The sequence below is a fragment of the Bidens hawaiensis genome, unplaced genomic scaffold, assembly GCF_021521415.1.
Source record: "Bidens hawaiensis isolate Kalapana, Puna unplaced genomic scaffold, B.hawaiensis_p1.1 tig00012724_1, whole genome shotgun sequence".
In the NCBI taxonomy this organism is placed as follows: Eukaryota; Viridiplantae; Streptophyta; class Magnoliopsida; order Asterales; family Asteraceae; genus Bidens; species Bidens hawaiensis.
The window spans coordinates 146,096-160,461 of record NW_027492052.1 but is presented as its reverse complement, the minus strand read 5'-3'; the positions used below and the strand labels follow the sequence as shown (position 1 = coordinate 160,461).

Genomic DNA, 14,366 nt, shown 5'->3' with positions numbered 1-14,366 from the left:
CGAATAAAATAGGGAGGTTGGGGTAGGTAAAGATGTATCCTTTTTTTGTTTTTTCTTTTTTTTAGAATGATCAACAAATTTTTTAAATGAGATATTGACCAAATATATCATATCAGAAAACACTCGTATTTTGATTTAGTGAAAACCCTCATTTAAGGCTAACGTTCGTGAACATTCGCCCGAAAGCACGAAAATGCGGTGAAGTAAAACTTGTTCAGTTCAAGGATTCAACAAGTGAACGGCAGGCACATATTCGATTAATCTTTCATCATCACCCGTGTGCCTCCGAAATTAAATGATAGAGATAGGAATCAAACCTGAATCATATGAAAGAAAGTTTATTTCTTACCACTTTATCACAAACTCATTGACGGTAGATAAAGGTATCTAATTAAGCCATCTTACAAAGTGATGGCAAGTATGAATAGATATTGCCTTTAGTAGTCATATCTAAACTAATTGAATATTGTCACAGTTGTACTTGAAAATTCTTGTAAAAGGACAAATCATGTTTTGATAATGAGTGAGTCTAAAGCATGTTTAAAGAATGTTAGGCCAGTAGATTCAAAAGATAAAATTCTTTATAAATATTAGTGATGAAAATTATCAGGATCAATTTTCCATTCACACAAGCATGAACCCATAAGTCCATAACTATGTTTTGCATTAATTATAGAGACATGTATTTGTGAATTTTAAAATATTTCTTTCAAGTTAAAATTGTCATATGATATAGAGAAAGAGAATTTTGCATCTATATGGTTGGGGTGGAAGCAGGTTGTTTTTCTTCTTAAAAAATTGAGTTGCTTTAGTCCATGTGGTTTTTACGAGGGATCAAATACGCCCCTCTGTTAAAATTATGTTATTACATCCGCTAAATTGAGTGGCAAAGTCGTCTTTTCACATATATAACAAAATTCTATTACCTCTTCCTTCACCTTCTCACACATCAAGAAATTTGTTCCTTAAAAAGTCGGATAATTCTTCTATCGAAATACAAATCAGTATATTTTGGTCATATAAGAAGCCACAAGAGTAAAAAACGTTCAAAAACGATTTTCGTGAAAAAAGTGAAAATTGATCGATTAATTATCCAAAATTGTTTTTTTTTCGGTGAATCAATGATTAATTGGGTATGTATTGATGATTCCGAGATGTTACAATGTGATTTCATGAATCGATTATTGATTATTCGATGTTTTAACTATTATTATATTTCCAGCAAATTTGGGTGAGTCAAAAGCTATTCTCCCAAAGCCACCGTTTCTTTCTTTTCTTCCTTATTCACAAAACCACTCAAAAACAGCTTTTCCCAATTTGCATATCACACACACACACTAATAATAATAATAACAATAACAATAATAAGATGAAGATCACGGCGTTACTTGTGCTCAAATGCAACCCTGACGGATCATCAGATCCGATTATCCTGGCAAACGCCACTGACGTCAGCCATTTCGGTTACTTCCAGCGGTCTAGCGTCAAGGAGTTCATCGTGTTTGTTGGCCGTACAGTCGCCAAACGCACGCCTCCGTCTCAACGTCAGTCTGTTCAACACGAAGGTATCGGTTATTATTATTATTATTATTATTCGAGTTTGTTAGTTGAATCAATGAATCGGATCTAGGTTATTGTTATTCGGTTTGTTTAAATTGAGTGTTGTGAGGTTAGTTTGTTAGTTGAATTGGATCTAGGTTTTTGTTATTCGGTTTGTTTAAATTGAGTGTTGTGAGGTTAGTTTGTTAGTTGAATTGGATCTAGGTTATTGTTATTCGGTTTGTTTAAATTGAGTGTTGTGAGGTTAGTTTGTTAGTTGAATTGGATCTAGGTTTTTGTTATTTTGTTTATATTTTAGTTTTATGTGATATTCAATTGCTGATTGAATTAGGTTAGCTAGTTTAGTTGAATCAATGAATCGGATCTAGGTTTTTTGTTATTCGGTTTGTTTAGTTTCGTGTTGTGGTAGATTGCTGGTTGAAGTAGGTTAGCTCAGTAGTTGAATTGGATCTAGGTTTTCGATATTCTGTTTATTCGGTTTCGTGTTATGTTTGATTGGTGATTGAATTAGGTTAGTTTGTTAGTTGAATCGGATCTAGGTTTACGGATTGAATTACGTGAAGAGATTGTGCCGATTAACATCGATTTGTTCGATTCGAGTAGATGTTGTTTACTTATTGCTCTTCAACTTTAGTTTCTGATATGAGGTTATACTTTGTGATTTAATTGTTCGATTGCTGATTGAGTTAGGTTAGTTCGTTAGTTGATCGGAGCTAGGTTTACGGAGTGAGCTATGTGAACAGATTGTGCTGATTTACGATGGTTGAAGTATATGAAATTGAAGGTATCGGTTTCGGTTATTCAAGTTATTCGATTGGTGATTGAATTAGGTTAGCTTGTTAGTTGAATCAACGGATCGGATCTAGGTTTTTGTTATTCGGTTTGGTTAAATTGAGTGTTGTGGTTGATTGCTGATTGAGTTAGGTTAGTTTGTTAGTTGAATCGGAGCTAGGTTTTTGTTATTCTGTTTATATTTAGTTTTATGTGATGTAATGATGTTCAGTTGCTGATTGAATTAGGTTAGTTCGTTAGTTGAATTGGATCTAGTTTTTTGTTATTCTGTTTATATTTAGTTTTATGTGATGTATTGATGTTCAATTGCTGACTGAATTAGGTTAGTTCGTTAGCTTAATCGGAACTAGTTTTTTGTTATTATGTTAAGTTAATTTTTGTTGTGTTTGATTGGTGATTGAATTAAGTTAGTTCGTTAGTTGGATCGGATCTAGGTTTATGGATTGAATTATGTGAACAGATTGTGTGGGTTTGATTGAGATGAATCTTTTTCAGAATTTAGATTAGTTTATTGAAGTTGTGGTTTGTTTGTTTGATTGCTGATTGAATTAGGCTAGTTGTTTAGTTGAATCGGATCTGTGTTCACGGCTTGAATTACGTGAACAGACTGTGCCACTGATTGAATTAGGTTAGTTCGTTAGTTGAATCGGATGTAGGTTTACGTTGTGGTGTTTTGAGTTTGATTGCTGAGTGAATTAGGTTAGTTCGTTAGATGATTCGGATCTAGGTTTATGGATTGAGTTATGTGAACATGTAATTGAAGTATATTAATGTGATTTTTTGTTGATACTTGCTTATCTAAGCTTGAGTCGCCACTTATTATTGTATCATCCATGACAATGATATCTGCATTCTTAATACGTTTTCATGGATACTTTCTTTTTGATATGATGTTACATGAACCAGAAGTAAGGTTTTATTTTTTTTTTTTCGTTAATCAGAATACAAGGTTCATTCCTACAATAGAAATGGTATTTGTGCTGTGGGCTTTATGGATGACCACTATCCTGTTAGAAGTGCGTTTTCTCTTTTAAACCAGGTAAGCCATACAACCTTCATCTTCTTTTATTATATCAATTCACTTGTAATAGTAATTTAAAAGTTGCTTTAGGTGTTAGATGAATACCAAAAGAATTTTGGTGATTCATGGAGAACTGTGCAAGCAGATTCCAGTCAACCATGGCCTTATTTAGACGAAGCTTTGACCAGATTTCAGGTTTTTATTTTACACCTATAATCTTAGTATTATAATTGCTGTATAGTAAAATGTACTAAATTGTTTTTATACTGTTTATTGTTTACCTTTAAACTATCAGGATCCTGCTCAGGCAGATAAGCTGCTGAAAATTCAGAGGGAATTGGATGAAACAAAAATTATACTTGTAAGTGATTATTGGTTTATTTCAAGATGAATTATTTGAAAATGATAGCAAGTTCGTGCTTGTTTAACTTAACCAAACTAGCGGGCGGATATGGACAAGTAAACGGACGGGTTTTTCTTGTTCATGTCCGTTCGTTAAGAAAATGACAGTGTTGGTGTTCATTTATTAATAATATTTATGAAGGGTTCCTGAACGTAGATGAACATGACTGATATAGAACGAATATAACTGAGCGAACACCGATTGAAGTAAATATTAACATTAATCTAGCGGGCTCAGAAAACTATTAAAACTAAACTATAAATTGTAATGGGCAAAAAAAGTTAAATGAATATATGAACAAAAGTAAACAACCGAACTTAAACAAACGTAAACATAAACGAACGTAAAAAAACGTGAACGAACGAACATAAATGAACAAATGAGACACGTGCTCATGTCCGTTCGTTTAACTAAATGAACAAAAATAATTGTTCATGTTTGCTTTCTTATTAAATTAATCAAAAATAGACAAACTTCTCGTCAACAGGTTGATTGAACGTTTGGCTCATTAAAATCGTTCTCATGAAGTATGCATGATGATCTATAAGATCATTGCGTATTATGTGTATCTCACCTGATTAAATTAGGCTAAAACATGTATTACATAATTGATCAAATGAATATAATCATATATAAACGTTAATTGAAATACTATTTTTTAAGTTTCTGTTAATGCATAAATGTGTTTTTTTACAGCACAAAACTATTGATAGTGTCCTTGAAAGAGGTGAAAAGCTCGACAGTTTAGTCGAGAAAAGTTCGGACCTCAGTGCAGCTTCACAGGTTTGTATTACATTTTCTTTAATTATCTCATAATTATTATTATTATTATTATTATTATTATTATTATTATTATTATCCCTTAAAAGTCCTTCATGATTTCTTTTTAATATTTTGACAGATGTTTTACAAACAAGCGAAGAAAACGAACCAATGCTGTACAATATTGTGAGATTTGAAATGGGATGCAATGTATACCGGGTTGTGTTGGTTTGTGTTTACTATTTATACTGTTAAGAGTTTTACGCTTAAATAGTTCTTTTGTGATGAATGTTTAATACTCGTTTGTAATATATATGGTGGTTTCATTTGCAAACAAAACCGTTATAAGACATGTCATTTTATATTTACCTGTTTTTGTAAAGATAGCATATGTCTGTGTTGACGTAAAATCATTAACATCTGCGTGTTTATTCGTTTACACTCCAAAATGCATCTCTTGCATTCATTTCGTTAAATGTTTGTACGCCTGATAAATATCGATTAAATACTGTGAGTCATCCTTGTCGTGGGTAGATACGTTTCAATGTGTAGATGGGTTGGGTTGGCGTGGATGTAAGAGTGTATGCGGTTTGTTGTGGGGCCGGGCTAGCCTATTGGCAGGCCCAGTTTTATCGTATGTAATTGAGTATGTTGTTATTTTATAAAAAAATTTTGTTAGTCGTATTCCGTTTAAAAAAATATTAACTTTGTTTAAGATAACATATGTTTAACCTTAATTAAAATAAATAATAAAACCTTTTAACTTTTAACATCGATTTTTAAGAGTGACAAACATGTTTCTTTACTTTTATCACATTCTCGTAAGAGAAAGATGCATTTTGTCTCCCTGGTTTATATCGTCATGCGATGGGTTAACCACTGAAAAAGAATTTGCGAACTGTGGACCACTGTGTTTCTCCGGCGGGTCAGTCTGTGCCACTGCTGTCAGTTGACCGTTGTGACATTCGTCAAATTTGAGTCTTGAGTTGTATTCGTTTTTGTAAACTTTTATTATGTAAACCCGACTCAACATTCAAAAACCTTATTTAATTATTTTATAATATTATGATAGACCTCGACCTGAAATAAATAGATGTTTGTCATAATATAGTGTTGTTAAGAAAACTTAGAGGGTTCAAACTGAGCTTTTGTAAAGTTATTATAAGCTTTGGAAATCTTTATACTCATTTTAAACCATGACAGAAACTAGGGGGGCCTTTTGTGTAAATATGTAACATATAAATAAAAACAAACCCTAACCCTAATATTATTCTCCCAGCCGGCCCTCCTTCCTTTCCGATTTCCGGCCGCTGCCGCTATCCCTGCCGGCGCCATTTCCGGCCACCATCTCCCCTCCCATAACTCATACATCACTACCCTCTTTCCCTTGTTCTCCGAACACCACCCACAACTTTTTTTTTTCTTCTTTCCGGCGAGCCCGAACTCCGGCAGCCGCCTCCGGCGACCCAACCACCTTCGGCCGTCGTGGTCCCGTGCTCTCCCTCTCCTGTCGTGGCCTCACCTGCTCGTCTCTCTCTCTCTCTCTCTCTGTGCGTCTCTCTCTCTCTCTCATCTCTCTCGGCTCTCTCTCTCTCTCTCATCTCTCTCGGCTCTCTATCTCTCTCTACTCTCTCCGTCGCCCTCTCTCTCTTCTTTCTCTCAGCCTTCGTTTTTCTGGCGCACTCAGGTGGCCGGAATCGGCCTTGGCTCGTATTCGGCAGTTTTCGGCTCGGATTTCTTTCCGGTGTAGAGCCACGAGTATATACACGTCTAATAGGTAAATGTATTTGGGATTTAGTGTTGTTAGTTTCCGTATTTCGATTGTCAGATTTAAATCATTAATAAATCGGTTATATTGTTTGATTATATACTTGAAACGAGTTGGTTTGGGTATGGAGTTGTTTTGTTTTGGGGAAAAGATGAACAACTGGGTTCGAGTCTAATCCTAGACCGGTTTCGGTGTTATTTTTATATTTAACAAAATTGTATTACTATTAATACTAACATTACTATATAAAGATTTTTATTAGTATTATTTTGTTTAACTTGTTATTATATGTATTATTATTATTATTACTATTATTAACAAGATAATTATTATTATTAACATTATTATTGTTAACAAGATTATTATTATCATCTTTTTAACAAAACTATTACTATTATCATTATTTTCATAATAATAGATTATCATTATTATCTTTATTACTATGATTGTTAAGGAATATTATTAAAACTTAATATTGTTAATATTACCCATTTGTTTTATCGAACCGAAACCCATGTCGGGCCTAGTGGCCGTTTAATGTCATTGTCACTCGAGTTATATCTTTTTATCACTAATACTACTATTATTAAAATGTTATAAGTATTAGTTATTATTAATATGACACATATAACTAGTATAATAATAATTATTATTATTATTATTAAATTTTATAAATCTCTTAATAACGTTTTCAACAATAAAGTAATAATTATTATATTTATTACTACTACTACTATTATTAGTTTTAACAACAAATTCTCGATGAGTAGTATATTATATATTATATTCACCATTATTATATATATATAACATGCTCTAAAGTTATTATTATCATTACTATCCTTATTATTAATAATATTATTATAAGCTTTATTATCTATTCATTTTTATAAAACCGAACTCTTGAATTAAAACCGTCTTGTTTCTATTTAATATTGGTTTAGTTATTTAAAAGCCTAATAAAATAATCTTATTTTGTTTGATTACCAACTAAGGGGGTGTTTGTTTGCCACTTAATGGAACCATTCAGATGGTATATCTGAATCGCACAGAGATGAGAGCGTTTGGCTGTTTAAAAAATGGCATCTGAATGAAAAGTTAAACCTCTTAACATAAATCTTACGATTACAGTGTTGATTAACGATTTGATTGTGATCTTCCTCTAAATTCGAAACGCTATGAGAATAGATCTAAGCGCCGTTATGTCTACGGTGCCCGCAAACGTTCAGTTCATGCTTGAACCTTTTGAAATCAAAGCCACACCTCGAGTTCAGATCATCTTCAACCAAATAGGTCTCTTCAAACTCCATTTATCCAGTTCGATTCGATTAAGTGTCCGAATTAGTTTACCAGGGGTCAGCGTTGAGCCCGTTTCTTTTTGCAGTAGTCTTGGATGAGTTGTCAAAGACGATTCAGGGGACTCTCTCGTGGTGCATGATGTTCGCAGACGATATTGTGTTACTTGCTGAGAAAAAACAAGATCTAAACATGAGGCTTGAGGAGTGGCGAACAACCTTAGAGACAAAAGGTTTAAAGATTAGCCGATTTAAGACGGAGTGCCTCCACTGTGATTTTGGTGGGATAAACGACAATGACGACGCACAGATCACCATTGAAGGGCAGGTGGTCCCGCAGGTAACGAAGTTCAAGTATTTAGGATCATTTGTACAGAGCGATAGGGAATTAGACAGTGATGTGACCCATCGAGTTCAGGTAGGATGGTGTAGATGGAAAGCAGCCACAGGTATATTGTGCGACAAGAGTTTCTCGACTAAACTAAAGGAAAAATTTTATAGGGTGGTAGTTAGACCTGCAATGCTATATGGAATCGAATGTTGGGCCATCAAGAAGGCACAAGTGCGGAAGATGGATGTAGCAGAAATGAGAAAGCTACGTTGGATGTGTGGGCACACAAGGCTAGACCGAATAAGAAACGCTGTGTTTCGAGGGAGATTAGGGGTGGCGAACATAGCAGACAAGATAAGAGAGTGGAGATTGAGATGGTTTGGACATGTGAAGAGAAGACAGACGACGAATCCCGTTAGATCCGTAGAAAATATTACTATAGAGGGGAGGAGGGGTAGAGGACGACCGAAATTGACTTGGGATGAGAGGATTAGGCATGATTTGATAGACCTAATGTGACACCCGGTAATTTTCCATATACTTTAATCTTTATAATTGATCAAAATTACGTGTTATTTATATAATTTATATGAGGTATAAACCATAGTATACTTGAAATGTGGACGAGAACAGTCATTATGCCTATAGGATCGTATAAAGAGCCGATGAGAACGGCTATATGATAAAGACAGCCCAGTAATAGTCAGAGGTGACAAACATATCAAGCTAAATATATACCTATGATCCAATATAATGGGTAATGGTAAGACTTTGCCCAATAATGTCCTAATTCCCTAATTAGGACCAAAACGCCATAAACATTTAAATAATGGAATATAGTCGCCGAACCGGCCAAATCAATGATACATTATACAGTGAGACGATCAAGATATGAAACTATGAAGAAATTAAAGGTATACTAGTCAAAATAATATGAAGTTAATAATTTAAACAATCCATGAAGGATTACAATATGGAGCACTATTTAACCGAATATAACTCCGGGCTAAATTTAAATATACATCATACCGGGAACCGAAATAAATACCGGGTTCCATACCATCTATAATACTTTAAAGGTGACCAAATAAATTAAGAGAAGCTCATAATACCCAAGTCCAATATAAATTCCATAACTTGTTTACTCGATGATCAACTCGTCCTAACGACTATCCACTTAAGACCCGAACCAAGATTGAACTTAGCACTACATTTGGACAACCAATATATTTATTAAATGACCATAATACCTTCCCTTTTGCAGCCCAAAGCCGAACCCCAACCTCTTCCCATTCAGTTTTAATGTACAAGGAACAAACACCACATTAAATCTTATAAACCATTATCCATGCACCCATATGTATCATGATCATGTATCATCATCATCACCAACATCATCATAATCTTGGTTACTTGCAAGATCAACCAAAGTCCCTAAAAGCCTTCACAAAATCTGCCCACATTATAATATTACAAAGACCATACCTTTGACCATTTCACTTGACAAGATCTTGAGGAGTTAGCAAGATTTCAATCCCTAAACTTAAGGGATGATGTCCCCTACACTATTATTAATATACACCATCAGATCTTCAGCTGAAATTCACCACAAACATTCAAGAACACAATCCAAATCTCCCTTGTTCCTCTCTCGGCCGAAGAACAGCAGCAGGCCACCAAACAGCCGCCTCTTTGCAACCCGTTTTCTCTATAATTCTGCTCTTAACATCTTGAACCCTATATATCGTTGGAAAGCTAGAAGAAATCCTTAAACCGTGGTAGAAAGCCTTGAATGGATCTCTGCCCGGAAAACTCGGTAAGAAGCCTTGAACCTTCAAAGGTCACTACTGGAAACTGCATTTTCCAGCAGTACCCCCCTCTCTTCTTTTGTTCATATCTCACAAACCACTTGGTATTTTTGAGTGATTCTTGTTTAGGAATCCAAGGAAACTCGCAAGGATCACGAACCACCTTTTGAACATCCATTTCCGGCTTCATTTCAGCATTAGGTAAGCCGAAAACTCGAGTTGTAACAGTTTATGGTGGCTGGAAAAACACAGATTCTGTCCAGCCACGGTCTCATCATTTTACTTGACCCTAATCCACCTATTTCATGTTATTTGAACATAATGTAGACTCTTAACATCGTGGTTAACGTCAAGGAACTTGGATCTCGTCTTAAATCGCTCAAAAACCGACATTCCCAAGGTACTAATGCCATAAAATGTTTAGTAGAAAAACATGGACTAAGCCTAAGATACGTATACATAATGAGGTGATTAGACATAAACATAAACTTGAAGTGTGTTGAAATGACATATAATTAAGGATAAATCATGTTAAGTAAAAGATATAAAGGATTTAAAGGGTGTTTAAGGAAGGTTAAGGTTAATAGAACACCTAGTTAAGGTAAAAATGATCTTGAGTAGTAAAACCCACTTTTAAATAAACAAGATGATATAAATGTAAAGATGGAATTTTGGTTATGTTAAACTTTAAAAAGGGTATAACTAACGTATTAAAAACCGTATCGAGTTTGTCATAAAAGTAAAAATAATAATAGTAATAATAATAATAATAATAATAATAATAATAATAATAATAATAAAAATAGGAACACTAGTAATAAAAAAAATGAAAGTATAAATGAAAGTGAACCTTAAACATAAAGTGCAACCCTTGCACCAAAACATGGAAATAAATATAACGACAATGGTACGGGTAAAATCCAAGATACACGTATATTCCTATATACGCAAATGAAAATACCCATGTATAATGTTATAAAAACAAAGGATGTGTATAAGAGTTATAATAGTAAAAGATAACTATATGTTACGAAGACGAAAATACTAATAATACTTATCATATACATGAAGAAATGATATATACAATTAATACACATATATTCCTATATATGTGCCACAAGTATAAATATAAAATACGGGTTTTTGTGATGGACATTGCGAGTAACTGGAAGGGTGGAGGTGCCGGTAGTCGGGACGTCCTGTCTAGGCTGGTAACTGAATATATCATAGATGGGCCCGTTACCTACCTGGGGACTAACGATGAGAGCTCCAAAACCTATTAGGCTAAAGCATGTCACGAACGTCATGATTACCGACGAATAATTTGTATCGAGCATTCCCTCATGCTCGGAGGATATATATATAAATAGGATATAACGGATATACATAACAAGTATAAGACGTTGTCTAACGTCCGTATCGCTAATGTATAAAAAGTATACATATATACCGTCACCTCATAAGTATGTATCGGGCTAAGTATTAATAGTTATATATTATGTACTGAAGTGCATACGTATACGATATAATACAGGAAACTCACCAAGTATAACGGAACATTATTCCTCATTTAAGGTGAGTCTCACAGCCCCTATTTTCACTATGTTTTAAACTGTTTTCGGGGCGAGGGACACGTGTTTAAATATGTTTTATCATGGTGTATATCTTGATTTACAATGTGCGTGTACATGAGATATTTGGCGCGCTCATGGTACATAAAGTCTCCGGTATATATTGTAACCATAAACTATAGGCAACTATAGCCGAGGAACTCTACGGGTAGTACTACTGGTCTGACCAACCCACTCGTAAGTGGTCGCGCCACTTTATAAGACGGGTGCTTAGTTTTCCGATTTATTTATTCCCTCGTGGACTCGTGGGATGTTATGGTGGGGCTTTATGGTGTATATATATAGTCAAGGAATGGTTACGAACTCATGTATTCACGTTACACTGCAAGTCATGGATACTGCATTCATGACGTTATGAGAATTATATTATAAAGCATTTTATCGAGTCACAAAACTTGTGAACTCACTCAGTTTATACTGATTAAATTATTTTACGTGTCTTTCAGGTATTTAGCTACGTGGAGAGGTCACGGTGTCTCACTACGGTTTTTTGTTTAACTATGGAAATTTCATGAATGAGGATTTTATATTTTGGAGTTTTCACGGCTATTTCTCCCTTCGGCGGGACATAACTGTGAAATCTCAATATGTTATATGTAAACCTTTTTATGGATATTTTTGTAAAACTTATATTATGAATGAAATCCTCATGTATTTTATCATATAGTTGTTGCTTAACCGCGCTCTCGAAAACCTTTCATGAGTTGCACACCGGTTGTTTCCGCCTATGGACCGGGTGTGACAGACTGGTATCAGAGCCATGGTTATAGCGAACTAGGATTCAACCCTGAGTCTAGGCTATAACCCCTTAGATTCCCTCATGAAAACGTTTTTCATGCATGACATGTTTTCAAAACTTGCATTACACGAGAGTGCACGTGTCTTCACGACACCTTTATCGCAACTAATGGTCTAGTATAGGAATGACCAAAATAAGGAATAGAAAAAAAAAAAAGCGATATTATCACTAATTAAACCTTAATCCTTTCAGCGATGGCCTTCCCGAACAATGATCCATATCATGGCCTAGCCATCACTGACTCCGACTCCGGCTCTGACTCTAACACTGATAGCAGCAGTGTCCATATGAGCGACGTTGTTCCAATTCCTGATGATCCTATAGAGATCTCCGATGACGAGCCTACCGAGGTAATCAGGCTCGATGAGGACGACAAGGTAACTTATGACGACGACGACCTTGAGGAGATGGAGGAGCTGGCTGCAGTGCCCTCCGAGGAGATACGAGCCGCCGGGCTGAAAAGGTATGCCACGGACTCTGACGATGAGGTGCCCCGGACTATACATGAGGTAGGCGAGTCCTCACGCCCCCAAGGGCGCGCTACCTCCGATGATACAGAGGTCCCCGTACCACCGACCGCAGCAGCCGCCGAGGCTGAGAGAAAGGCCCTTGATGAATGGCTCATGGATTGGGAGCAGAGGGTCGAGGTGTTTATGGAGAGCGTGAAAGGCAAGGCCTGTGAGACCAGTCCCCGCCTTGATAACCACTATGACTTGATCTCGGACGCAAGGATGAGAGTGCTAAAGTTGGAGCATATGGTAAGAGATGCATTGCACTTAGCTGATGTGGGAGCGAGGCGGGCCGCTGCCGCCGAACGAAGGGTGATGAAATTGGAAAATGAGGTTAAGACAATTCAAGTCTTTTTGGGAGACGTGTTTCCACCACCGCCACCACCGATGCCATGAAGCGACTATAGACTAGTATTAGCGGGTAGTAATCATATGTATGGAAGTAATATATTACGGACTACGATCCGATCTTTTGGCAAAACGCTTGTATGTTGTAGGAGTTTGTAGTAGACTTAAACATAAACTTATGTAATCAAATCTTTTGATGTAATGAAGTTATGATTATGATATATGAGTATGAGTATACGATGTGGTATAATGAGATGTAATAATAAAATCTATGTATGCGAGTATATGATTAATAAGTATGACTATAAGCAAATATATGGGTGTGAATGTAATAAGTATCGAACCCTACAACTACTTACATACGAGCGTGATGCCAATACTAACCGATCCTTCTTATTCTCAACTTGAAGGAAAATGCCAAGGAGAAGGAACGACAGTTTACCTAATACACCTGCGCAATTACAAGAAGTCATAGCGCAAGCGATAGCCGCCTACGAAGCCAGTAGGGGCGACTCAAGTCAAGAACGAAGGAATTCCGCAAACACTGAAAATGTAGCTCCAGAGACTGGCGGTGAGGAACGAGGATGTTCCTACAAAACTTTCATGACATGCAAACCGTGGTCCTTTAAGGGAACGGAAGGAGCCATAGGAGTTATCCGTTGGATCGAGAAGACAGAATCTGTGATAGCAATCAGTGGATGCACAGAAAAACAGAAAGTGTTGTACGTGACATGTATGTTTCAAGATGAAGCCCTATCGTGGTGGAATTTACAAGTACAAACCCTAGGCCGAGACGTGGCCTATGGTAAGACCTGGAAAGAGTTAAAGGAGATGATGGAAAAGAAATATTGCCCAAGGACTGAGATGCAGAAGTTGGAAAATGAGTTCTGGACGCTCACCATGAAGGGAGCCGACATCACAGCATATAACACGCGATTTCACGAGCTATGCCGAATAGTTCCTCATATGGCCACCACCGAAGAAAAGAGAGTTGAAAGGTACATCTGGGGATTAGCAACAGTTATCAGGGGACCAATCACGGCCACTAGGCCTGCGACCATGGCCGAGGCTGTTGAACTAGGTCTGAGTTTGACAGAAGATGCAGTACGAGCTGGCACCCTAGGAAAGCCAACTCAGAAGGAAGCCAGCCAACCATTCTCCCAACGCGGCAACAGCCGCCATAACAATCACAAGAGGAGCTGGGCCTCTCGTAATCAAGGGTCAAGTTCCAAAGAACCCCCTGTCAAGAAACAAGAAACTGTGAAAGTGTATGCCGCCCAGACCACGGATCAACCACGGAAGACGTATAGCGGGTCAAACCCGTGGTGTGACAAATGCA

At 36.3% G+C, this 14,366-nt stretch overlaps 1 protein-coding gene across 1 annotated transcript; it reads left to right on the top strand.

Moving 5' to 3' along the window:
• The first annotated feature begins 1,273 nt into the window (after positions 1 to 1,273).
• On the top strand, positions 1,274 to 4,899 carry LOC143541904 (VAMP-like protein YKT61). Its single transcript, XM_077034594.1, has 6 exons — positions 1,274 to 1,565; positions 3,294 to 3,391; positions 3,464 to 3,568; positions 3,669 to 3,734; positions 4,473 to 4,559; positions 4,678 to 4,899. The coding sequence occupies exons 1-6, from the start codon at positions 1,370 to 1,372 to the stop codon at positions 4,726 to 4,728; spliced, it is 603 nt and encodes a 200-aa protein (XP_076890709.1). The 5' UTR covers positions 1,274 to 1,369; the 3' UTR covers positions 4,729 to 4,899.
• Positions 4,900 to 14,366: the final 9,467 nt, after the last annotated feature.